This window comes from Mus pahari, chromosome 4 (assembly GCF_900095145.1).
Source record: "Mus pahari chromosome 4, PAHARI_EIJ_v1.1, whole genome shotgun sequence".
NCBI lineage: Eukaryota > Metazoa > Chordata > Mammalia > Rodentia > Muridae > Mus > Mus pahari.
This window is the reverse complement of record NC_034593.1, coordinates 46,341,942-46,369,886: the sequence shown is the minus strand read 5'-3', so window position 1 is coordinate 46,369,886 and position 27,945 is coordinate 46,341,942. Positions and strand designations below refer to the sequence as shown.

Here is a 27,945-nt window from a genome sequence, read left to right as displayed (position 1 = left end):
GAGGAAGGAAGGAAGGAAGGAAGGAAGGAAGGAAGGAAGGAAGGAAGGAAGGAAGGAAGGAAGGAATCTGTATTCAGAATCTACAAATGAAGGAACCATGATTAAGAAACATATTCAAACTTGTAGAGCTGGTAAGCAAGGCAGTGAAGACTCAAATTCAACCATTCTGCCTCTGAAGCCCTCACTGCTATCAATGAGTTCATGACTGATTACCAGCCCTGTCTTTATTTTGGCATTGGCCTCAATCCAGTGTTTGTCAGTAGAGCAGCTTGGAGGCTAATTGCTTAATTACTTGCCTCAAGCAAATTCTAATTCATTCCAGGTAAATACAGGAAAGCAGTTCATTATAAAAGTCCTTTCCCATAAAGCTTATTTCTACACATACTCTAAGATAAAGATGTATTGTAAGTACTATTTTTAATCATTATTATTATTATTATTGACATTCTGGCCTAATATATTCCCTTTTAAGATCTAGTTTAATATTTCCCGTGTATGTATGTATGTATGTATGTATGTATGTATGTATGTATATGTTTGTGTGTGTGTGTATTGTATGTGCCATGAGTATGAAGTGGCCCATGGAGGTCAGAAGGCGGCTTGGGATCCCTTGGAGCTGGATGGAGTAGCAGTGGTTGTGACGTACCATGTGGGTGCTGGGAACCAAACCTGGGTCCTCTGCAAGAGCAATGCCCTTTGAAAGGCTCTTCTTCAGCTGTCTCTTAGCTCTCTCTCCCTCCTCTCCCCATATCAATTTCTATGATAATTCTGTAATTATTCTGTAATGGACACTAATCTCATTACTGTCCCACCACTTTCCTGAAACGCTTCTGATGCAATAAACCAACTACAACCCTAGCTCCCCCAACACTCTCTCTTTAATCACTTCTTGGGTATTTCTGCCCCTTAAGAGCCTCTTCCTTGTCACTGGTGTGTGATCATACCTTCTTCTGCAGTCCCCGATCGGTCCGTCAGCAAAGATGCCTGTGGCCTTTGTTCAGTGATGCTGTCCCTTAAAGCTTCATCTGCGTTCATTTCTCATTTTCTCCAGTCACAGGAATCCAGCATGTCGCCCCAGCTTCAGGCCTTGGCCCTCAGTTGTCCCCTGGGCCTCTGTCCCTGCTGCCTCACAGGCACCGCATCAAGTGCTTGGGTACCTGCTCCCTTCCTCTCTAGCTTCTTTCCCTCTCCCTGGCCCCCAGCAATCTACTGAGGATTGGCAGGCTGTTTAGACTTCTTCACCCTCTACTTCAAACTCTTCCACTGCTGCCAGGATCAGGTTTAAATTTTATTTCCCATAGCATGGAACACAGAGTGCTTCCAACCCTTCTCCATCCTCCTCTCTTGCCACACCTAACGCACCACTACGGCAGGCATTCTAGATGGTTCTTAATGCTTGAACCTCTAAGCAGCCCCCCACCCTTTTTTCTTCTCATTAGGGTTCAGCTAGCACACAATAACCAATGATGTGCAGATTTCATGAGAACAAATTCATGGGCTTTGGCAAGCATTTGTACCCTCCACCGCCACAAACAATATACATGGGGTGTATCTGCCACCCTAGGGCATTTCCTGTGTCCTTAGGACTGGGTATCTTGTCCCCACTCCCATAGAGAGTAGTAACAGTTGTCATCTTTTTGTCTGCTTATTTTATTTTTGTTTACTTAAGTGTGAATATGTGTGTGTATGTGTGTACATGTACGAACATACATGGCATTACCTGTACAGTCCAGAAGAGGGTGTCGGATCACATGGTGCTTCAATTGTAGGCAATATGGGTGCTGGAACTCCAGTCCTCTGCTCTTCACCACTAAGCCATCTCACTGGCTCCTTCTGCTTGTGTTTTTGAGACAAAAGCGTATATATCTCAGGTTGGTCTTGAACTGGCTGCACAGCTAAGGTGAGCTTGGGATCCTTGTTCTCCTGAAAACTACGTTCTGAAAGCCGAGGTTGCAGCTATCCCTGTACTCGGTTTACCACTGACATATTCCTATTGTCTCCATAATATTTCATAATTTTATTGTTTTATCTGTATCATTTTTGGCAGTATCACACCTGCTCCCATTTGGACCCTATTCACCCCCCCTCACCCTCTACTACTCCTGTTGACCCCTCCTTCTTGCCAGCTAGCCCCCCCCCCCCCTCGCCTTCCTGTTCTTTTTGAATGTGTGACCCAGTGAGTTTAATTGAGGTTGCTTGAATGGCTGAGGGCAGTGGGTTATTTAGTAAGTGCCTTTCCCTCCCCAGCTACTGCTGCAATGTCTGTCAACATGTGACCTTTGTGTGTCTGCTGTCCCTTGTGTGTCTGCTGTCCCAGGCTCCGTCACAATGCCTGTGAGACTAAGACAGGTTATTCTACAGTCTTATGTAGTCAGTTTGTGGCCATAGGTTTTTGTTTGTTTGTTTTTTGAGAGTAGAATACCCAGGAGGGTAAATGTTACTAACATATGCCTAACATTGTAGAAATGTGCCTGTGCCTGTTGTCTTTTAACTGCGAATCCACAGGCCCCTCAGTATGCAGGGTTGTCAGTATCTTTCTCTTACCTAGGATGTATTATGCGATTTCATCGTGGTACTCTTGAGTCCATTTTTTTTTTTGTCATCTGATTTTGTTGAATATCTTTCAAATGTTTAGAAACAATTTATAATCAAGGTTTTTCTCATTTAAAATACTGAATTTTAAAAATCATTTACCTACAACAGTTTTAAGTTTATCCTGTATATAAGGTTTTGTAGCCCGCCCTATACTCTCATTTTATATGTTGGTTTATGAAGATGAGAATAACTACACACATACACACACACACACACACACACACACACACACACACTATCTTTTGTGTAGGAGAAAGCCATCAAGACATTGGGGATTGAACATCCAGGGTGATGCGTGCTAGATTTTGGAGTGTGAATATACACATGTCAGGTGAGCACTGGACTACTGAGCTAACAGCTTGTGAAATTCCTTCTAGTTAGGTTTATTACTATTATTGTACATGTGAGTGTGGGCATGTGTGCATGTGTGTAGAGGCCTGTGGGCAACTTTCAGGAGCTGATTCTGTCTCATGGCTTCTAGGTATCAAACTTAGATCGTCACACATTTGTGAGACAACTGCTTTATCTGCTGGGCCATCGACTAGTGTATAAAAGATGAGTGCAGGAAAAAAAAAAAACCAAAAGGTTTTTTATCATGGATATAGAGAGAAAATATCCAGAGGCATCAGGAAGGGCAGAGAGAAAAAGAGACAGACCGGATATGGCTGGGCTAGAGCTGTGGGTGCTGAAAGGTCACACGGTTTATAAGGAAGATGTGTAGCTAGGGGGTGGGCAAGGACCAGGAGGCAGTGTGGACTTTGAAGTGTATAACATTACTCAGGTTAAGTTGATAAATGTGTGTGTGCCATGGACACTGGGAAGACAGCATGTGACATGCTGCCTGTGATGGTTCATCTTGGAGTCCCAGATCATGTTGGGACCCTGCCTGCATTCCAAAATTTTTATACAACAGACCTGGAACTCTTCTGAGGATCTGTCATGACTTCGGTACAAATGAGCTAAGGTGGCAAAGAATCTAGCTAAAAAGTAGACACCTTTGGTGCACTCTGTGCTTATAAGGCTTGGTGGGATAACTAGTGAAGGAACTAAGGAAGAAATCAGATGAACAGGGCTGCCCACCATGGTGAGCAGGCTTTCCTTAAGAGATTAGATGAACCCAGTAAGTGAATTAAAACTCAGTGACTCAGTAGGCTATTGGTCAAAGAGAATTTATTCACAGAGCTTTTCAAATACAAACAAAATAGTACTTTTTTTTCCCTTTACAAAATGAATATTGAAATAATCATGGTATAGCACAGTCGAATAATGGAGAAAAGAAAACAAGATCCAACAACTGGAGAAAGAACTCTCTCCACTCTCAAATCTGCAACTGAATTCTCACCTTTAGTAGACAAAAGCTGTCCCTGTTCTACATAAGGTTATTACAGCAGAAGCTACTCAGGTCACTACTGTGTGTCTTTGAATAACATTGAAATATGAAGGCTTTCCTCTAAAGATCTGCATAAACACTAAAGATATGCTGTGGGCATAAAGAGTTTATGCAGGATATCAAAAATACTGATAGAGTGGCATATTGGTCCATGGACTAGGCTTAATGTATGCTTAGTGATGATGTTGTCCTGATGCATATTAAAAAAAAAAAAAGGAAACAGGAACAGCAGTACACAGCTGACCCCCTGTGCAGTGGTGTGATGTATGCATATGGCATGTGCGTATGACCTGTGCATATAGCATGTGCGTGTGATGTATGAATATGATGTGTGCATATGTGTGCACGTACTCATGTGCTTTCAGGCTCAGTCCTCATCTACAGGGAATGTCTGCAGGGTACTCATCCTGCTTCCTAAGATAATACTGTTTCTACTAGCCCTTTTGACTCCCCTAGTCCTCATCTTTTTGAAGGAGAACAAAAATGAGATCCTCGTTTGCATATATAGATTTGCTGCGTATATGATATACATTAACGGTACTCTGTGGAATAGAAATACCAATGCCCTGCAATGCTTTTAGCCTTTGGTCCATTTTCCTCCACTGTCCCATATTCTCCATGCTTTTGACAATGACAATGTCCCCACCACCCTCCCTTCCTCTAGAATGTTCCAGATTCAACCAAATCTCATCACATGAACACTGTTCTGGGTTTACAACCACTATTCCACCTTGTGAAAGTCGCTGGATGCTTCGGGCCCTCTGGTCTCCTGTGGTCTGTCCTCTCCTCGGCTGGCTCCCGACCGATGACCTCAGTAGGGGTAGTGCTTTTGCTTCTTGCCTGAGAAGCACGCCAGCCATGTACACAGCAGCATGGCGGCCGCAGCCCCCGCCCCGGTGCAGTAGTAGGCCCAGCCGATCTCACACTTGCCTAAGGACAGAGCAAGGAGAGAGAAGCAGACAAGGGTGAGAATGGCTCTGAGGAGGGCTGTTCATCCTCCACTGCGTGCACTTTGACATACCCACTAGTGACACGGAGTCCTTGAGATAATGCTACCGTGAGGAGGAAGGATGGAGGGATGATGTGCGTGTTCCCACAGGTCCCTGGCTTGGTGCCTCAAGGCAGCTAGGACTAAAGACTGATTATTCCCTTCCACCCGCGACTGCAGCAAAAAAGGAACAGCAACCATAAGGACAGAAGCCATGATGATATCCATTCTCACTTGATGCTCTAGCCCAGACTTGCTGCATATTAAGGTATAACAGGGCAACATGTAAACTGTAGGAAGAATCCTCCTGAGGAGGGGGCCCGTTTGAAGGACATCATTGAAGTAGGCACTGTGACACATGTGGAATGTGTCAAATACCTGCACTGTGTGACCTAAACTGGGAACCAAGGCCTCCCAGATTGTACTGGGGCTGAAACCCACTGTCATTTCAATGTCTATTTAAATGAGAACACCAAGACAAGGGCCCAAACAGGTCTTTAATGACCAGAGTAGTAATGGTGCCCTTGAAACCCTGAAAGATTAGATTTCTTTACCATATGCCTGCTAGGTTGATTCTTCTCACAGTACTGGGAGGTGGGGTGTAGTTGATAAGGAGACCGGAAACTTGTGACCCTTCAGTTGCCCTTCAAGCTCATATAATTATTCAGGAATGGAGGCAGGGTTCAAATCAGCAATAGAACAAAAAATCCTAAATAAAAATCCTAAATAACCTACCTGGTTTGGTGGAGCGGGTCTCCATGCTTGTGAACTTTGGGAAGAGCATCCCTTGTTTGTGAAACAGTCTGAGTACATGATCTAGACTGTCACTCAGCTCATAGCCTTTCTACCCCAGTCTCTGTGATGCTGGGCTTAGCGGCACGAGTCGCCATGGGTGGCCATCTTGTTTTGTGGTGACATAGGAGTTACTCTTTGTGTAGGCACAGTACGTGAGGCCTCTGTCTCTCCCACTGGCCACTGTCCTAGCTGTTCTTAGCTCTAGTTACTCCTTTACAGCCTTCCTTTACTTTCTGAGGGGGTGGGTGGGTGTGGGAATGGACCCCAGGGCAGGCTGGGCAAGTACCTGAGGGTGAGCTGCTTATTCAGAACCTAACCCTTCTTTTCTCCAATTGCATCATCTCCCAATAGCAGGCAGTTTCCTCCCCTCTTTTATTCTTGCTTACATATTGTGTTAGACACTTAGATCTGATGGGGATTGAACATACCAACCTTCAGAGAAAACCACATTCCTTTTTGCCATTTTTGCCCTGTTCATTTAAATACTACTACTAATAATAATAATAATAATATCTCACCACCAAAAATACAAATACTATTAGCTCTATCAGGCCACCCAACAATCTAAACTAGACATTTACAGTCGGGTGTCTAACTTGCCCCATGCATAGACCCAGCTGTGTGAGGTCCTGCCTTGTCTCAGCACTGTGGGTGGAGAACAAAGGCAAACATTGCTCTCTAGCATGGAAGTTTCCAGAAGTGGGGGGTGATCTTTGTATGCCTTTGTTCCCTCTCATCCCTCTCCCCCCATGCTTGACCTAGCCCAGGCACTCAGTAAATCACTGCTGGACGAGAAAGCAAGGGGCAAAGAAAAACAGAGAGGAAGGAAGCAGAGCAGCAGGCCGGCTCCAGACAAGTCTGAGATTTTATTTGAAGAGTAACTCTAGTTCTGTTTTGGCCCTGAACTTTAAAGGGAACATTTCCAACCCAAGCATTTCTGCCTCCCACAGGCTGTGCTGTAGTTAACAGGATAACAGATTCAGAAGGATCAAATCTCCAGCTTGGGGCAGGTTCCAAGGCATGGTGGCCTTCCTTCATACTGGTCAATTGGGGGAGCATTTTTTTTCAAGGGTGACAGGATCCCTGCTGCATGACCGCATTTACTGACAACCACAGGCTTCGAGTCTCAAGAGCCATTGCCTGCTGTGAGTGATTCGTTAGCCATATTAAATAAATCTAGGAGGGAGAATTAACAGGCAGCTAAGAGTAGCCAGTGGTTTAGAACCTTCCAAAGAGTCAGCAGAATGTGTGGTCTCTCTCTGTTCCACACAGGGCACATAATGCGGAAGGCAATCCATCGCTCATTATTAACAGATATTGACCTATGCACAGTCCTATGACCTAATGCAGAAGGCAGAGTATATTAATTATCGGACACGTTCTCAGGAAAGCATAGCTGACCTGGGTAGTTAATTCGAGGATGTGCATGTGGGTGCAGGTTCCATCTATTAAGGATGATAAAGGAGCTACTGAAGGGCCGATTATCACAGAGCCAGGGCGAGGGCAGGTATCATTCTAATTGTTTCCTGCAGAAGAGTCAGTGAGTTTCAACTCCAGGAGCCTTCAGCTGGTAGGGAGCTGCAGCTGATGGCATCGTGCACCACGGTCCCCTGGATCCCTTTGCTGGCTCCAGGCACTAGTCACCAACATCTGTTTGTATTTGACCTCTAACAACTTACACTCTACCCCCTCGCCGCCCCCTAGGGGTCCATGGGAGACTAGAGACAACTTTCCTCCACTCCGATAGCTGCCCTTGCCTCTGAAATAGCTGTCGTCAATGGGGGACTCAGAACTGGCTATCAAGGTCAACACTAGTGGCTTCTTTTCCCTACGGGGATATGTTTTACAACCTATGGAATCTTCCAGAGCACCTGAGAGTTCTGGCTGATCCTTACATCAAACTGTCCCCCTGCTCTGTGTTTAGTTCTTCATCACCTTTGATGTGTTCCTGCCTCCCTGCCTTCTCCATGGTACATTTCATGTGTGTGTGTGTGTGTGTGTGTGTGTGTGTGTGTGTGTGTGTGTGTGTTCACGTGAATGGGTACATGCATACGCATGCGTATACGGGAGCCAGAGGCCAACCTTGACTGCTATTTTTCAGGAGGAGCTGTCTGCCTTGTTTGTTGAGTCAGGCTCTCTCGTTGGCCCATTGCTCACCGAGTAGGAAAGGCAGAGCAGTCAGCAAGCCCCAGGACCTGCAAGGTACTCCCAGGGCAGGCCCTTCACATGGTTCCTGGTCCTCCTGCTTGCTCTGTGAGCACTACTGCTCAAGCCCACCTTGGCAGAGTTCCTTGAACGTTCACCTGAAGGTCTGTTCTGATGAGCTAGCTGCAGGCCGGCAGTGGGGATGATGCCTGATTTTCTCAGAGGGCCTGGGAAGTATCTTCATTGCCAAAGGCTTAACAGCCCCACTCACCATGCACCCCTCACGCAAGCTTTGCTAGCCCCGAAAGGTTAAGCAGAGAGGAGAGAAAGAGACAGTCAGGGGTGGGCGGGGGGGGGCAAATGTAGTATCTGCCTCACACCAGCCCTGCCCCCGGGAGGTTACCACCCTCCTGGAGCAAATCCCATTCTTGGTTTTGGCCCCATTTACTGTGACTTGTCACTCCCCCGTTTCTTAAAATACACAGTCAGCTCAGGAGACCAGGTGGGTGAAAGCTGGGTGGAAACTAAATAAAGGTTCTCAAAATGTTTTAGGATGTGAAAAAATATGTCCCCAGACGAATGACACATGCCATGCAAGGTTTGTGATTAAAGTTCGGCAACTGGTTAACAGGCAATATGAGAAACTAAGATTTTAGTTTGCTTTAAAAGAAAAAATATCCCACTCTTTCAGATACAAAGAACTTCATTTACTCACTCAAGAAATAAATACCCATTGTCTCAAAGGTGGTTTAATACTTTGTAGTGTTTTTATTAATTAAAAACATGGGCAGCCTATCAAACTAGCCCCAAATACACACATATGTGCACACATGCAGACATGCAAACACACGCACACACTTGTGAATGCTATATGGACACCTGACTGCACATATATGTACATGAATGTATCTGTCCTTACACACATTTTAAAAATGCTAACTGGTCGACCCCTGATTCATTTTTTTTAAAGACGTTCGTGTGTGTGTGTGTGTGTGTGTGTGTGTGTGTGTACACACGCACACACACACACAATATTTAGGAGGCCAGAAGAGGGTTGGATGCCCAGGAACTAGAGTTACAGCAGTTGTGAGCTGTAAGCAGCCTTAGCCATTGATCTCCATTCCCAGCGGGGCTTCTTCACCCATCCTCCCCAGGGCTCTCTTTCCCTCCTGCTCTCTCTCCCTTTCTTCATGTTTCTTCCCTTCTTACTTTTGCTAACCCAGTCATTGCTCTAGCAAACACTTGTTGAATGATGGCTATTTCAAGTTGAGTGCTGTGGACTTGGTTGAGTAAGAGCAATACAATCTCTCCCTTCAAAGAAGTGGTTACATAGTCACGAAGATAAGCATTAAATAGCACTCACATAATTATAAGTGTGATGTGTGCTTTGAAAAAAACCACACTAGGATGCTGAGGCAACAAATCCAGAGAGACCTGTGGTCAGTGAGCTGAAGGAATGAATGGCTTCATTCGGAAGTGACATTGAAGCAGGGCTGCAGCAGATGAGGAAGGGCATACCAAGTAGAGATGTAGGAGGCCAGAGAAAAGTGTTTGGATGATGGAAGTTGTCACAGAGAAATTGAGACAGAATTGGGTCTTGCAAACACATTGCTCCGCATGAGATATGGATACCATTTTGATTGCGTGGCTGGGGATGGCCAAGAGGCATGCCTGTCACCGCTTGAGAGCTTGCCTCTGAGAGATCCTCCCTGAATTTTCACTTGTGCCACGAGGTAGATATATTAGGTATTCAAATAACTCTGATAGAACAATTATCTTTTTGACACTGTTACAGGAACTAGAAATGTCGTGGTGTATGACACCACATGGTTTCCTTCAAGTGTTCACATCAGTTATATTGTTTTAAAATGACCCCTCATGTAAGATATATTGCCAGCTTATCAAAATGGCCTCAAAAGTATACAAAAGTACACATCAGTAGGCACATACATGCATATAAATACACTCATGCACCCATATACATACCTGCACACATGCAAACATATACACCTCCCTTTGGAGAAGCTAGAAAACAGTTCAGATCAGCCTGAGGTGTCAAGACTTAGGCCAACCTGAGGAGATTAAGTCATTGGTTTCCTTAGTAGACCTCAATTCTGGATTCTTCCTCATGCTCACAAACTAGATTCGGGAGGGTTTCATAACTGCCCTCTGAGAGGCCCCACCCAGCATCTGACCAAACCAGATGCAGAGACCCACAGCCCAACATTAGACAGAGCTCCTGAAGTCTTGTGAGAGAGTTGGGGGAAAGGACTGAGGAATCTGGAGGGGATAGGGCTCCCCAGGAAGACCAATAGATTCACCTAACCTGGACCCTTGGGAGTTCCCAGAGACTGAACCACCAACCAAAGAGCATCCCAGGGCTGGACCTAGGCTCCCTCATGTACGTAACAGATGTGCAGCTTGGTCTTCATTCAGGAGCCACAGCTGGAGCAGCAGAAGGGGTGTGTGTGGGGGGCTTACCCTGATTCTGTTGCCTGCCCATGGATCCTGCTCCCCTAACTGGGCTGACTTGCTTGGCCTCCGTGGTAGAGGAGGTGCAATAACTTCAGGTGTCAGGGTGGGTTGATGCCCAGGGTGGACCGCCCCCTTTTCAGAGGTGAAAGGGAGGATGGGATGGATGGAGGAGCTATATGAGGCAGGGGTCTGAGGGGAGGGGTCAGTGATGGGGATGTAGAGTGACTACACGAGTGACTGTATTCATGGGGGAAAGGAGTATTTCTGTTTGTTTGGTTTTGGTTTCCATGTTTTGTTGAGGTTGTTTCCTCATAAAGAGAAGACGGTAAAGTTGCTCCGTCTAGAGCTGTGAGGGATGAAGTCTGTTGGTCATAGACTTGACAATAAAGTCCAGGCTTCTTCTTTTTGTAAAGGAAAGTAGAAAATCTACGCTATGTAGAAAATCTGGCTATTGTTTTTACGCTTAAACCCCAACACGCGATATTAGCAACACAGGTAATATCACCATGTTTTACAGTGGCAGAAGAAAAATGTCTTTGGGGATACATTAGGCCATTAGCAAAGAGGAGGTCTTTAAATTCCTGTGTTTTAAGAAGCAGGATATGCTGAGTTGTAATGGAACCAAATTAAACCAGGAAATAGGGGCCATTCTCTCTTAGCCTTCCCCTCCCCTTGCCAGGGCAATAAACGCTTGTTATTATAATACAAACAGAAAGCATTTTACCAGAGGGCAAGTTTGTTCTGTGATCTTTCAGGAAATTAGAGAAGCAAATCTGTTTAAACTTTCCCTTTTTGCTCCCCGTGATGCTCCATCACACAGGACTCTAAGCCTGCCCGCTTGCTTGGCAAATTGCTGCTTTCAACAATGGGGAATACCATTCTTGACAGATAAAATAGAGGTTAATGGGACAGAAAGCAGCACACCACAGCCAGCTGCCAAGTCCACAGGCAAAAGTTCCCTGGCAGTGTTCCAGGGCAGCCCCAGTGTGGGGGGACAGGGTGAGGCAAGGTGTGGCTGGCTTTGGAGGGTGATTCAATTAAGTCTTATTTGTGAGGCTTTTGGAAAGAAGAAGGGACAGGGGAGCTAAAAAGATGCCAGACTAGACCCATCTCATGGAGGTCTCCTGATCTCACCCACGTAATATGACCTATATCTTTTCACGAATTAGTTCAGCTCGCGTTTCATACTCTGGCTGAGGCAGCACTGGCTGGTTTCTTTCGGTATTCTGGGGCTCGGTACAATGCCTGAGGTCCCCGAAGGCAATTGATACCCATTTGTGTCAGGAGTGGCTATCATACACTGTGCTGGGGCTGCAATTAGAAATCCAACGTTTATAATTGTATAAGAGCTGTCAGTGGAAGCCCACAAGCCAGGGGCTAATGGGGGGGGGGAGGCACTTCATTTTCTTCTCTTTATCTAAGATTCTTTTAGGAAATAAGAGATGCAAATCCATTTGTACTTTCTCAGCATGATTCTCACTTCTCAGAGGACGATATCTCTTGTTTCCTGCAAGATGACTAACTTGCCCCGTATCTCCAGCAAGTATCATACTGGAGTTAAATTAATCATAGAACTTTCTCTTTGTGCTAGATGCTGTAGGAGGAAGGTCCAGGCTGATTCTCCTCTTCTTGTGAGGTGCATCTGTTTTGTTGGAACTTATGTGCTAGAGGGGAAATGTCGAATTTTCTCTTACCCTTTGATTTTCTCCAGACTTTGTACAAGATCCCCCTCCCCCCATGTCCACTTTCAATGCGTCCAGTCATTAAGGATCTACATTTTTAGAATTTAGCACCCGATCACTGAACTGCTTACACCACAGTGGACACTCCCTTGACAACCTGACGGTAGGGCAGTCCTCTACGAGCTTTTCTTGGGGAGACATGAGCAAATATCTCTTCTCCCCAAGCAGGGCAACAGTGCCAGATCTCACCCAAATCTAGGTTGGGGGAACCAAGTTTTTTCAGGCTTATCTGCAGGAGCATCATTACAGGTGATGGACAGCAGGAATGTGAATGATTCCCCCAAAGTCCCACCAGAGCCAAGGTGACCTCCTGAAAGCACATGGACTGCCCCGGTTGTGATTTATAAAACAATGCGGTGGGAGGGAGCATCTCTGGTGACCCATGCCCAGGCAATCCCCTAAGCAATCAAGTCGTGTGGCAGACCTAATATAAAGAAAATGTATTGGTGGGGGAAGGGAAGGGGACCTGGGAAAAGAGGGAGAGGGAGAGAGGGAGAGAGGGAGGGAGAGAGAGAGGGAGGGAGGGAGAGAGAAAGAGAGAGAGAGAGAGAGAGAGAGAGAGAGAGAGAGAGAGAGAGAGAGAACACTAAGGAGTAGTTTTTTTTTTAAGCCTGACTCCTGGCTCTACCTGCTGACAGAGATGCAGGCTGTTGCTAGTTAGCTGTTGTGGGGGGAAGCCTAGTGGAGTTGTTTGGAAGCCAACAGCACCCCTTCCCCTTCAGTTAATCTTCTATCTCTGGAGACCGCCACGTGAACGCAAGACTAGAAGAACCCAGAAGCCACAGCTATGTCAAAGATTCCACAAAGTAGACTGACTGATTTGTGCTTCACACTTGTGGAGGGTTGGCAGGGTCGAAGTGTTGCAAGAACAGTATCTTGAGCTACCCACAGCTCCATCATTCACTGTGTTGACCTCTGTGTCCTACCTTGTAACAATCGACTGAAACATTAGATTAACAGACCACTAGCTTCCACCAACCCAAAAGCTAAGAATGTGGTCAGATAGCATTTAGTCTGTGGCAGAGACTGTCCTGTCCTGCTGTAACCAGCTTACCTATGTGCCCACCAAGTATTTGAAAAGTGACTTGACTTATAACTTTTTTTTTTCTGTAATTAACAGTTTCATGAAAATATTACCTGCTTGGAGTATGCCACCTGCGTTAACCCAAATTCTTGTTTCTAGGTCATGGTCTTTCATAGTCAGCTCCAGAAGAAAGTCACCCTTCTTCCCTTAGTAATGGAAGCTGCATTTCCACATTAATGGCCACTATGGCTGGGGCAGAATTACATGCAGCTGGAGGGCACATGGGTGCAGGAGGCAAGAATCTCAGAGGAGGGTCAAACAGCCCTGCCCATCCTTCCTCCTATGAAGGACTATCGAATGGCCCTGACTTGCCAGGAGTCTTTATCTGGAATCAGCCACAACTCTGTTAAAGATGGCAATGCTGTGCGATGATCATTCTACAACAGCAGGCCAGGTCTAGTGAAAACTGGGCTTGTGGAACTCAGATAGTCTTTGCCTGAAAACCTAGCATTTTACATGCTCCAAACTCTCCGCCTTTAGCCACCCTGATGATGATCCTATTTGACTAAGGTCATGAGGAGTGTCCCAGTTCCACCCTGGGGCTGCCACCTGCTATGGATCCTCAGCTGTACAACTGGAGCCCCAGATTATCCGAGCTCCTGCCTTGAGAGGCAGTGCAGGGTCCACAGTCATGTCCCACAGGCTTTGCTAGATGAAGCAGAGAAACTCAGGTCACCCATGTCCCTGGACTACCTGGCACCCGGTATGGTTCAGGCACCATTTGCTTAAGTCTGTGTCCCCTGTGGGTTACTGTTAATGAAAGTGACATTGTGGGCGTCAGGAATGGGTCGTGGAGCCTTGGCAGCATAGGTTATTGTGGGGAGCCTTTATGTTATTGGAGGCCCTAGAAGGAACAGAGTGGCCCAGTCTCTTGTTCTAGTTTAAAATGTGATTATTCTGCAGTGTATACACTCGCTCCGAACCAGCAGGATCACCCAGTCTTGATCTTTTTCCTCTTCCTCCTCCTCCTCCTCCTCCTCCTCCTCCTCCTCCTCCTCTTTTTCTTTTTTGTATAACGTTAGCTGCTTTGGGCATTTGCTTTCCTAATGAAAACTTTATTGACACGCTGCTATAACCCCACCCCCACCCCATCTCGACATCCTTGCTGTGCCTTCTTGTGCTCTGCTGTGGGAATATGAGCTCCACAGTGTCCTTGCCTCTTTTTCTTTCCTTACAGGGTCACTGCTGGCCATCCGGCACACCTGGTCACAGGTGCCTGAGTCGGGACTTTATAAGATGTCTGATTTCAAAGCACATTATCGTTCATTGAGACATTTTGACAGTTAACGTACTGATATGCAAATGTAAAGTTTTGGGTAGAGAAGAATAGGGCATGTCTCACCTTATTCTCTTTTGTTGTACAAAGAACAAAGGTAAAAAAAAAAAAGCAAAGGATCAATAGAACGATAAAAAAAAAATCTATGCACTTAAATACCACAGAAAGACAGGCCTTTCTCTCCAAATCCCTCACACAGTGTCACAGTCAGTTCCCTGCCCCTCCCTTTTCTTGCAAACGTGTTGAGACAAAGGACGGAAAGGATATGTGCACTGTTTATAGAATAATTTCAAGATCAAAACAGAGCAAATCTCAATAAGAAAATGAGCTATAGATGCATATACACATATATCCTCAAATGGGAGCAAGGTTCATGCTTGCGAGTGTATGGAGAAAGAAACTGATAAACAACATGACTGGGGGACAGCTCCATCAGTAAAGTGCTGACACACACACACACACACACACACACCAGACTGAGCTCCACTCCCCAGGATACATGGAAAGTTGAGCATAGCATTTGTATTTATCACTCCAGGCTTGGGGTCAGAGAGCAGAAGTATAGACAGGCAGCTCACTGCCCGGGCAGCACCTCAGGGTACACGTGGCCCACTTTCCTCACCAAATGCCTCTAGTCTGGCAAAATGAAGTAGATTTATACTCCACGTGGGAATGTACACCACATACATATGCACACACACACAGGCTCATACACATGTACACACACATACATGCACATACATGCACGTGTGTGTTCACACACAACACGTAAATAAACATGAACACATGCAAAATGAAAAACTGACATAATGACCGCTCCTTATCCGAAGTGGGTGTGTGTGTGTCAAATTCAGGGATGTGTGCCTGTTATCCAAGTATTGTACAATTTAGCAACAGCTAGACTCCATAGATTTTTTTTAATTCTGAAAACAAAATTCTGAATCAAAAATATGGCACGTGTGGCAGTGTAGGGGAGTGGCCCCGGGGAAGGTCCGAGGTCCAGGCACTCTGACATGCATCCTGTCTAAGGGAGTCACAGCTAACTACAGCCAACTGATCCAACAGCTGACAAATTAAATCACTGGAGACAAAGAAGATATCTTAGCTTTATTCTTGTAATCTCATTGTGAAGTGACAGGTCAATTAGACCCGCGTGCAGGCTCTCCGTGCCCAGGTAGGAGGGAACAAGGTCCAATCCAGCCCCCTGGGAGAAGCCACGGAGTGTGCCCAGGCAGCACCTCGGGGTACACGTGGCCCATTTTCCTCACCAAATGCCTCTAGTCTGGCAAAATGAAGTAGATTTATACTCCACGTGGGAAACATTGCTTTCCATAGAATGAAAGGAGTTTTTCCGATCTGATATATTTGAAAGACAAGGAACCCATGAGCCCCACACAGAATGAGTATAGGGCTTTTATATGTAACTAACATGGTCCCCAGGCAGTGGTGGCAAATGCTTCAGGCAAGATAGGAAGGCAGCAGGGATGAGGGTGAATGCTGTGATGGGATTAAGCCTGAACACAACAGAACCTCCTTTAAATTCAAAACCTGCCCAGAACCAGGGCATCCTTCCTCTATTTCCGAGACCTTTGGCTTTTTCCTCTCATTTCTACCACGAAGTGAGCATATCACAGAGCCACAGACTTTAGCACTAAAGGCATTTTTGAAAAGGAAGGCACAGGTCAAGTCTGACAATCTTATTTTGTAAAGAGTCAGACAGTAAAAATTTTAGTTCAAAGGCAACCACGGATACCAAGTATGTCAGTGAGCACTGCTGCCTGCCCATAAAATGTAACTTACAGAAGTGTAGAGAGCAGATTCGGCCCATAGCTTGCTAGCCCCGTATCTAGGCCACTTTCTGTGTTTTAATCACGAGGATAGTTGTCCAGGACACTGGTGACTTTCCCAGGTCTCTCAAAAGTGCTCTCCTCAGCATGTCACTAGGCTGCTGGCTTTATTTATGATATATAACGTCCTGATTCCCACATGAAAGCAAGCTAGCGCCTCTGCTAATTGCAGAGAAACAATCTTGACTATTTACCTACGCAGAATGCACAACCGGGACTATGAGCTGTCTTACTACTTCTTCTGGCCTTGGACAAACCTTCTGACAGAGGCAATCTGAGGAAGGGAGGATTCCGTTGGCCTCCCGGTTTCTGGGGCTTTCAGTCCACTGGATGGAGGTGTGGCTGAGCAGTTCTTTGTCACAGTGAGCCTAGGGCAAAGCCCCTCAAGGGGGACAGAACAGGAAGGTGAGAGAGTCAAACTAGAACTAGTGTATGGGGCTGTACCTTCAAAGGTTGCCTTCAGCAACCAACCCCATGCTAGCTAGCGAGGTCACTTAACCTCTCAAAACAGCACAGCCTTCTAAGAATGCGTGTCCCAACACATGAGCCTGTGTGTGTGTGTGTGTGTGTGTGTGTGTGTGTGTGTGTGTGTGCACATGTGCTCGCGTGTTGGGAGGAGCATTAAACAGAACTACAACATTGGACTTCATTAAAAAGTATTTATTTTGTTTTATTTTGTGTGGGTGTACATATGTGCACCACATGCAATGCCAACAGAGGCCAGAAGGGGGCATTGGATCTCCTAGAACTCGGAGCTGAGAACTGAACCTGGGCCCTCTGAAAGAACTTTAGGTGTTCTTAATCATCGACACTTCTTGTTAGCCCTGGATGCCTTCATTCTTTAAAGTAATTTCACATGCCCAAAGCAAATTACAAGTTTGGGGGTGGGGCTATAAGTAAACTACCATCATCTTTCATCATCAAACTAGGTCATCTGGGCATCGTGTCTGACCTTGGTGTCTACTGATTTTCGAAACATAGATTTAACTGAAAATCAAGGTCCTCCTTGCCTGAAATGTGGTGTCTGCAGTGAACATGTATGTACCCCGTTTCTGGTCCTTATCCCCTCATAGTGTACTAGCAGGGTTGTTACACTGGAGCAGGTATTGTAAGTCATCTGGCGAGGAAATTATACGTATAGGAAAATGTAGGGAGGCTATATGAGGAAAGTACACCAATTTCAATAAAGGAATGTGAACATGCTCTGAGACTGGTGTCTGCAAGGGCCCTGGAATCATTGCTATTGCATGCTAAAGATGACTGTGTGTACTTCATGTCAATGTAGATTGCTTATTAGGCTTATTTACCGAGCAATTAGGTATGGTGGGGGTTATAGGCAGGAGTGTGGGAGGGTTTAAAGAAGCCCCACTGGGGATGATAAGGCCTCCTTAGCTGAGGGAATGAGAAATTCCAGGCAGAAAGCTCTTTCTGCAAAGACTAACTGACTAATCAACACTGCAGTGGTGTGGAACGGTTGGAATGTTGCAGGACCAGAAGCTGGCTACCTTATCTTGGGCGAGCTTTAGCCCCCCGAGAAGCCATTCCTTACCTACCTCTGTGTTGGAACTAATATCCACAGATTCACCTTTCTGGAATCTATTAACTTAGCAGATAACTAACTTCCACTAACTCAAAAGCTAACAATGATGTCAGATAGCATCTGAGGTCTGTAGCAGAGCTTCCTCCATCTCACTTTAGCCTCCTTTCTGATGTGCCTATTACTGTATTTTAAAATCGCCTTATAACAATTCTGTGTTATGCAGCTATTTTTTTTTTTAAAAAAAATAACTTCATGAGACTGCTCCTATGTGGGAAAATGGGAACCTGAGATGACCTCACTGAGTATTTTCTAGGCCTTGGTCACTCAAATTTGGCTCTGGAATAAACTCTCACTCCCTTCGATGCAAGAGCTGTGGTTTTTTGCATTGACAGCTGCAGAGCTTGGTCCTCTCCAGCCAATAGATTTCTCTCCCCTCCCTGAGGCCATGTGCACGTAGGGGAGGACTGCACACAGCTGGTTTGGAGGAGTGACTCACCCTCTGGTAACTGTTATGAGCCTCCTCGGGAAGGCAATATGGAAAGTCAAGGCACCTAGCTGTGCTGCTATGTGGAACCTGGCACAACTAAATTCATGAAAACCTGGGCATTTAGCTCAGGAGACAGTCATGTATGTCAAGAAGATAACGTAGAACAAAATTTTGGAGCAGGAGGTCTAGAGCCTTGACTGTCCACATTGCCTCCCCAAGGAGGCTCAGAACATGATTACCAGAGGATGAGTCACTCCTCCAAGCCAGCTGTGCGCAGTCCTCCCCTACATGCACATGGCCTCAGGGAGAGGAGAGAAATCTATTGGCTGGGAAAGACTGAGCTGGGGATCCTACACTCCATGGGTCTAGGAACTGGGTGACCAGGCGATGCTGTAGCTGTGGCTGCATGGAACAAAGGTGCATCATTCATCAAACATCTCAGACTCCCCAGGTGACCTCTTTACAATGCATGCCATTTGTTTTTCTTTGGTGTCAGGTTGATCCAGAAGTAATTCTTCTGTACTTTACACTGAATAGAGGTTCTACATCCCTCTATCCAGCAAATCAGTAAGACCCACATCATCACCAGAGAGAAGTTAAAGATGCCCGACCCACCCAACATTCTTTAGTACACATGCCAAGAACTACAAACACCCCCTTAAACAAACAGTGAAGCTAGGATGTGTGGAGTGACTCCCATGATGCTCTATGGGACACATTGGACACATCTGTTAACATACATCCTTGTACCATTCTTATTAGATGCAGTTTCCCCTTTGTCATTGGCCAGCTGGGTATCTGCCATCGCGTGCACTATGACCTTTGCCCCTTAACACGGAAGCAACCTAAAAGCTTTACTAGAGAGACCCGCTGTCCGGGTGTCGTTGGTTGTGTGAACAGAGGTGGCCTTTGTGCTCACACTGTGAATGGACACAGAAGCGGCTCTCCAGGTGGGAATGGCTAAAATAGCAAGCAAGGCTTCCTTCAGTTTAGTTCATGCCACAAAGACCATAAAGATCCTCCTTTAGTTTCTGTCTGGAGATGCTTTTTATAAAGGCAGAGTCTTCCTGGGAAATCCTGCTCTTTGATTTCTGGGTGGACCCAAAGAAAGAATGTCTCCCCAAACCCCAAGTCTGTCTCCCAGTGCTGCTGCTCGGTGAGACCCACACAAGTTTTGTCATAACCCCGTCTGAAGAGAAACAACATTCAACTGTGATGGCGACAGTCTCCCACCCTGTCTGGGTCACATCTCTACCGAACACTGAATGGCGTCTGCTTACTCTCCATAGGCACTGAGCTATTGGGAACCCAGTGGCTCCAGGCAGGGCTCTGATGGTGGCTATCTACCCAGAGCTGGGAGGTTTTTCCCTCTACAGTCTCACCATGCTGGGAAGGCAAATCAAGGGAATGTAATTAAACCAAATCCAGTCAGGCCCAATCTTGTGATTCTTTTTCTTTATTTTTTTAATGTTTATTTATTTATTATATGTAAGTACACAGTAGCTGTCTTCCAACACACCAGAAGAGGGCATCAGATCCCATTAGAGATGGTTGTGAGCCACCATGTGGTTGCTGGGAATTGAACTTAGAACCTTTGGAAGAGCAGTCAGTGCTCTTAACCTCTGAGCCACCTCTCTAGCCCCCACTCTTGTAATTCTTTATGTTAAATTCCAACACCCACTGTAAAATCTGACAGATGGTGAATAGTTAGCCACTCCTTTTCAAAGACCTTATCTCCAAGATATAAATAAAAGCAAGCCTCAGACCGAATCCCACTGTACAGACACTTATTTAACAAACAAACAAACACCAGCAAGCAGGTATAACACAACTCATCAAGGCATGGTGCCATGTGTCTATAATACCAGGTTTTGGGAGCAGAAATGTTGGAAGATCACGAGTTCAAAGCCAGCCTGAGCTACTCAGTGGAATCAAAGCAAACTGAAGCAAAAAAAAAAAAAAAAAAAAAAAAAAAAAAAAAAAAAAAAGGAAAGAAAGAAAGATAAATGTCTTATCAAACTGTTCAAGATTGCTCTTTGTGTTTGGGCCACCAATGTGCATGAAAGCCACCACTGGCAAATACTGCAGGGGTCAAGGAGGACTGTGTTCCCCTAAGCCATTCACACTCAAACATCCTTCAATAGAAAGAATAAAACACACCCTTTAAGAATGATCAAGTGGTGTCAGGCACATGTCTTTAATTCCAGCACTAGGGAGGCAGAGGGAGGCAGATCTCTGTGGTTCCGGGCCAGCCTAGTCTACAGAGTGAGTTCTAGGACAGCCAAGGCTACACAGAGAAACCATGTTTCAATCGATTGATTGATCGGCCGATAGATAGAGATAGATCAAGTGGTGGATACCAATCTAAGCAGAAGGCCATCACTGGAGTTCATCACCGAAGATGACACGGTTACTGCAGTGCTCTTCACCCGTTTCCTGGTAAGGAAATGGCCTTTGCCAAAGTTCCCCAAATATCCTACTTGTCTTTTCTTCCCTTGAAGATGGTGGAGATTCCTAGCTTCCCATCCCACTAACCAGAGCTGATGCCTCTGAGCAAGAGGTCTCTATGTGAGCCGGCTTCACCACTGTGGCCATATGGGTTTGGACTGCCCAGAACCTATGCCATATAGGTTGGTAAGTCTGAACATCACTCATGGTTGGTGTGATGCTTATATTCCTAGACAGCAGCTAGACACCTCCCATGAAAGGACAGGGAGACTCTGCTACTGCAGGCAATCTTCACTCTTATGTGCCTTTATCGGCGAAGGTTTATTTTAAAAGATTCATCATGCTAATTAAGCACGCTATACATTTCACCAATAAAAATCCATATCTGGCAACTGCTATGTTCATTAAGAAAGCTTCTGGTGTTGATCAAGACTTGCACAGCAGCAGTCCTTGCACTGTAGGGTAGACTATGCACTTGATCTGTGTTTTCTTTGGCTAACAAAGCAATGCCACTATGTGGGCAGTGGTGTTTTAAAGTATTTGAACAGTAATGTAAGAAAAGATGAAAAGCTGAGAGTTTACTCTAGTTTAGCACATTAGACTGGCATGGAGACTTGCCCAGGCTGATATGGCAAGCACTGTGGGTCTGTGTCACAACTGATGAGCTCCAAGCTTAGGAAGCTTCTAGAAAATCCTGGAAGAAACTGCAAGAAAACACCCCTGACTTCTACACTGGATAACTTTGTCATATAGACATAAAAAACCCTCACCTCTGTGGTGTCTCTTTAGTCCGTTGAAAATAAAGATGTATTAGTTACCATTCTGATGCTGTGATAAAATAGCACAACTATAGAGCAGCTGACGGAGGAAGGGGTTTATTTGGACTTACGGTCCCAGAGGCATTCAGTCCATTGTGGTTGGGAAGGCCTGGTGCCAATGCAGCAGCAGGGGGAGGAGGAAGCAGAGAGAACTGAAAGTCCGTTGAGGTTATAAATCTTTATAGCCCATCCCCCAGGGATGTACCCCCTCAAGCCCCCATCTCCAAAGGTTCCATATTCTTCCTAAACAGTGCTACCAACCAGGGACTCAAATATGTGACCCCATAGGGGACATTTCTCATTCAAATCACCACTGCAGACACTGAGAAGGCAGTCCAGAATAATGTACCTCAACTCTCGAGTCTGAGAAACATGGCAATAGCCATGAGGCTAAGTCCACGCAGTGCATATAAAACTGGTTCAGATGTAACTGGACAGATAGTCAACTCACCTGGAAGACAGGTCACGTTTTCATAGATGTGACTTAAAGTCAGAAGTATGCATGTAACTTATTTGCACAATTTGCACAATACTTATTTCAATAAGGATGTTTTCTTCTTCACATTCCTTGCAAGCATTTTCACAGATAATGAATCAGGTCTTTACAGTTTCCAGTCTTCCCGGGGAGATCTGAGGCTCCCGGGGGTGGGGGGGTGGGGGGGAGGTCTTAAGTTTAGGGTTCAGGTCATTACACTTTCCGAGGTCAGATAACCAATGCTGTCTGCCAGAAGGGCTAAATCATCAGACATCAAGAAATGTCTTTGAACAAAGTATAAAGCTATGAATGGTCTATCTTGAAAACAAATGCATAAAGAAATAAAAATGTAAAAACACACACGCACAGAACAGGAAAAAAAAATCACACAAAACTTCAGTAACTCTCTGAAACCTGTGTCAACGAGCTAAGTTGTCTAGAGACCACAAGCTGAAATGCATCTGTGGGTCAAGCATTCCTGTTAACACTGAACTCATGTACAGTACCATGGACTGAAATATACAGGTGTTCGCCAAAGTGAGTGCATTCATACACAATAGATAAATAAACAAACAAACGTAAAATATAACATTTTAAAAGACACAGAGGACACAGGAACAAAGAACAAGGTGGTGCTATAAAAAACGATTCTGAAATGACTGTGATCAGAGAGAGGCAACAGCAAAGCCAGGAGGAATGCTGGGATACCCTGAGCCAAGGATACTTTGTTTCAAAGGTGGGATTCTATTAACCGTTGATACTTTGTTTCAATGGTCCATTTCCTCTTGCCACTTGAAGAGGATCAAGTTCTGAGAAATATCCCAAACCTCAAAAACACACCCCAAGACCGATTCAATTTAAAATGTTTTCTGGACAAACTAACATCCAAGCAGAAGACAGCAGGGAGCCATCAACAGCATATAAAAAAAACATAAGGGCGGCATTGACCTTAAGTTTCCGTAAGTGCTTTTTATGGGGTTTAAAAGGGGCACAATGACTAACAGGCACTATAACAAATGAAGACTCTTCTAAGAGAGATTAGCACAATCCCAGCCCTCGATGGTTGAACATCAAGAAATCTTACTTCACACAGGTTTTGTGGTGGCACAGCACTTTAGTCTCAGCGTAGATGCAGGCATATCTCTGTGAGTTCTAGGCCAGCCTGATCTACAAAGCAACTTCCAGGATAGGTAGGGCTACACAGGGAAACCTTGTTTCAAAAATAATAATAATAATAATAATAATGACTTTTTTTTCTTCTTTTTCTGGAATTGCTAAATTTCATTGCCAGAAATTGCCTCAAGGAACTGAGAGGGGTGGGGTGGGGGGCACAGCAGCATTCCATCCCAGGCTGCAGGGGCAAAAAATGTAACTTCTTAAAACCTATTGCCTGGTTCTTTAAACTACGACCCACCTTGCCTTTTTTCTGAGTAGTGACCAAGGCTGAGTCCCTCAAGAAGTTAGGCCTTTATTCCTACCTGGGTGTCAAATACCAAAATCTAGAGAAACAAGGTATAGGCTGGAATCCATCAGATTGTTTTTGTTGTTGTTGTTGTTTTGTTTTGTTTTGTTTTTTGTCTTTTTGTTTTGTATTTGTTCAGAATTAGCAGCCAGGTGTCTCCACCTCCTACTCCCCTTTCTCCTTCCCTTCCTGGTCTCACCCCCTGCCCCCCCCCCCCCCCCCCACACCAAACAGGTGAGGATCATCTCTGTGACTTAGCTACTTGAACATGCATGTCTGCCGTGAGGTGAGATGCGCTTGCAGAAGTGTGTTGAGGGAACCAGACAGAGCTAGGCATTCAACTGGACGAAATATAGCAATCTCTCCTTTTAGAGGGACTAGACACATTTACTAACTGATAGCTTGAAGTAGAAATGCCTGCATTCTAATGTCATGACCATAGGGACCACTGGAAAAGGTAGGCTGAATGAATGTTCCAGAAATGAATCTGTTGCTCTTCCCTTTGCTGGGGAGTATGCAGAGGTTACCAGAAAGCATAAATAACCTGAAAGCTGATGGGTTGTTTTGTTTTGTTTTGTTTTGCCTTGGTGGTGCCTGAGTGCTTTTCCCAATCAACTGGGCTTTCCTGGCCAATTTCTCTGTATCATTTCAAGCTTGGTTCCTGAGTTCTCCAAGGTTCCTGGGAATACACAGGTCAGGTCTCAGCTGAACCCCCAACAGCTGCCTGACTTCGCTCTAACATCCTCCTGCTCTGGGGTCTTTGTTGAGAGAATCCAGGTCCATGAAGGAACTCCTAGATGGTATTCAGTAACTTGGTCTTAAGCCTCAAAAGTTTGGAACTGGTCCAGGGACGAGCCATGTGCAGCACACGAGCGAGGGTGCCGGCAGAGGCCAGAAGAGGGCGTCAGATGGCTCAGAGCGAGTTATAGGCATCTGTGACTCACTAGATATGGATGCTGAGAACCAAACTCCAGTCTCCTGCCAGAGCATCACACCCATTTAACTCCTGAATGGTCTCTTCAGGCTTCCTGGCTAAGTCCTGAGGTGTGTTCAGATCTTTAACATTCATTAGCCTCACAAATAGCTGTGTCATAATGGGACCATGTGCTTACTTTAAGCAGTGGCTGTTGCGTTGGATAAGGCGAGTCTGCTGCTAAACTGAAGGATGGAAAAGTGGTTCTGCCTGAGACCAGGAAACAAACAAAACAAGACAAAAATCTGACGGCAGCAGGGCAGTCACAGGCAGGAGCTGCCTGCCCATGGAGTAGCTGTCACATCCACACAGGAGACTTGCAAAAATAGCCCAAATTATGTAGGTCATAGTAAATGTCACAGAGGTCAAGCAGAGGTGTCTCTGTCATTGTTTCTACTAATGGGGGCTTCTGCGTGTCAGTGGAAAGACAGCTGGAAAAGCACCGGGAATGCCAGGCTCGGAAAAAGCTCAAAACTGTAAGAAGGCTTGGGGGGGGGGGGAGTAGGAGGAACTGTTCTCCTCCTCAGCTTTACCCTCGGTCCTTCACATAACTTACAGATCAGGTGTAGTTAGATCTAAGGAGGGAACGTATGACTCGGGGGTCAGACAGCAAAAGTAGAGTTTAGAGGTATGTGATTGTCATGCCTATTCTTGGTTGTCAACTTAACTACATCTGGAATGAACTACAATCCAGAAGTGGAGGGCACGCCTGTGACTAGGATCCTGAGGCTGGGAGACACAGGCTTCTGACTAGGACCTTGACATGGGGTGACACACACCCTTTTGATCCGGATCCTGAGGCATAGTGACCACAAAAAGCTCAGGCCCAGGCAAGGTGGAACACGCCGTTAATTCCAGGAGACTAAGGCAAGCACTCTCAATCCAGGTGTGGTGGTGCATACCTTTAATCTGGTCCGTACCTTCTGCTGGAGGCCAACATAAGGACATTGGAAGAAGGAAGACTCACTCTTCTTTGCCTGCTTGCAGTTACTTGCCAGCACATCTGTTGGAACCTACTTCTTCAGGATTCCGGCTTATATAGAAGACCAGCTGAAACAATGAGCCTTGTGGGACTGAGCAGCTACGAGATTTTTGGACCTCCCATTCACAGCTGCCCATTGTCGGGCTAGTTGGACTGCAGACTGTTAATCATTACAATAAATTCCCTTACTATATAGACACATTCTATAAGTCCGGTGACTATGGGACCCTGACTAATACAGTGGTCACTATTTAATTGGCAGCGAGAAGTATTTTTCCTTGGATTGGAAATGCAAAGAATGAACCGACCCCCATCTTTCCACTGCTGGGGTGCTTGGCACACACCAGCAACACAATCTCTTAAGGCAGAACACACGGTGGCTTCTTAATCAAATTAAATCAAATTAAATAGCAAAATGAAAGCAATAATTACTCAAATTTACTGGGCGAATTAGCAAGACAAATGAATTGAAACGCTCCTTTTGAACATAAGGATATAATTATAAAGTCTTCGATGGATAAAGATATCTCTGAGGCATGAATTAAACCAATTTGACAACCTGATTATGGGCACCCCAGGTTTAATATGTTAAAAAAAAAAAACACATTAAAAGCACATATTCAAAACAGCCCCATCAAGGGCAAATCTCTCCCAGGCTTTCTTTATATGTCAGGTGCTCTGCTGTTCCCTGGACTGTTTCTATCACTTACACGCTTGTTCTCTCAACAAATAATGGAGAGAGCACCAACCACCATTGGTCCTTGTTATAACCACAGGCTACAAGGATAAAATAAGTTGTTAAGAAGACAACGGTGGCTTTTCTCTTCTTAACGTGGATGGCAACTCACAAATTTCCATAAGAAACTAATTCAGACAAACTATCCCCAGAAACAGTTTTCTGTTCAAGGGTAGATGTGCAGCCAGGCTGGCCCAACTTGAAAAGTGGGGAAGGGAAGGGGGGGGGAGGAAGGGAGGGGGAGGGGGAGGGGGAGGGATGCTATTGCATTACCGGAGAGCAGCTTGCCCAATGTGAGCTATGGTGCTCAGAGCTACCAGTGCCAAATACATCTGTGTGGAGAATGAGCTCAGGATAGCTCCAGCCCATAGATGACAAATGTGCCAGCCTATATATAGATGACAAATGGTTGCAGCCATTCTGCAGGTGGTTCTTCTCAAACATGGACCCCAGCCTGCATCTCTGAGACGCGGCCCAGTTAAGTTTGCCTTGCCCGGTCTTGTCTTGTGCCATTTGAAATGTCCTCTTTGTTTTAGTCAATTAAAATCAGATTTTTGTAATCTAACCATAAAAGCATCCTAATTTACGTAAGTGATCAGTATCTAAAATACCAGTGCGAGGGGGCTGGAGAAATGGGTAAGCAGTTAAGAGCACTATTATAGAAACCTGGACTTAGTTCCCAGTACCTACCAGGTACCCATGGTCTGTAACCCCAGATCTAGGGGAATCTGACATCTGTGGGTATGAGGCACACACACAGACATATAGTCAAAACACGCATATACATAAAAAAATCTATAAAAAATAAACACCACTGAGAAAAATAATAACTTGTGAGAGATGAGAATGAAGCATTTACTTTCTCAGCAAGACTACTTCTGATTCTCTTGTCAAAGACTGATAACTACGGTCAAGGTAGATGCAAGGTTAGTGGAGATTTAGACACTCACTATCCAACCTCTTGGGACTCTTAAGTCTTCTTTCTTCCTCATAAATCAGTGTCATTCAAAGATGATCATTGTAACACTGTCTGATTGGTCTGCGTAGTTACTACTGCAAAGCTGGCTCAAAGCTCCGGAGTTAATATGAAAACACTGGACAAATCAGTGACAGGAAACCACCTAGGCGTGCAAAGAACAAAATACCGCCCACATCAATAAACAGTCTTTTTTTTTTTCCTCTCTAGGAAATAGAGACATGTCTGAGCTAGACCCTTCCTATACTGCATTAGGGCCACAAATATAAACTTTCTATGAAGAACTTTCCTGCCTATTCGGTACATTTCCTAGGACAGTTAAAATGTTTTCTCTGAAGGTTCTTGCTAACTTCTAATCTAATGAAGTTACTTTGTATCTTGCATCCGTGGCTTATATTTGAGATTAAACCCTGTTGCAAGCTATTTGATCACACTGTGAATTCTGAGAATGTGTTATTTATTGGAAAACCCTGTTTCTAGTAGTGGTGTGGCTCACCTTCAGCACACACCTTTAATAACTCTGGTTGGAGCACAGACACACCCTCAGCACATACCTTTAATCCCCAACTATAAAGGTAAAGTTGGTTTGTAGAAGGAAGTACTCACAGTTGAAAGTGATGTCTAATTGAGTGACAGAAAAAATGATGAATTTGACAGAATTGGTTACGCCCAACTCTCACAAGAAGAGGGAGGAAAGGGAAAGGGAAGCTA

The 27,945-nt window shown here is 45.2% G+C and overlaps 1 protein-coding gene across 1 annotated transcript in view; it reads right to left on the bottom strand.

Annotated features, from left to right (window-relative positions):
• Window positions 1-3,746: 3,746 nt before the first annotated feature.
• Window positions 3,747-27,945, bottom strand: part of Lhfpl6 (LHFPL tetraspan subfamily member 6) — a 194,641-nt gene continuing 170,442 nt past the window's right edge. The window contains exon 4 of the mRNA XM_021196694.2: window positions 3,747-4,915. Within this exon, the coding sequence (XP_021052353.1) occupies window positions 4,797-4,915 (119 nt within the window). The 3' untranslated portion in view covers window positions 3,747-4,796. The remainder of the gene's footprint in view (window positions 4,916-27,945) is intronic.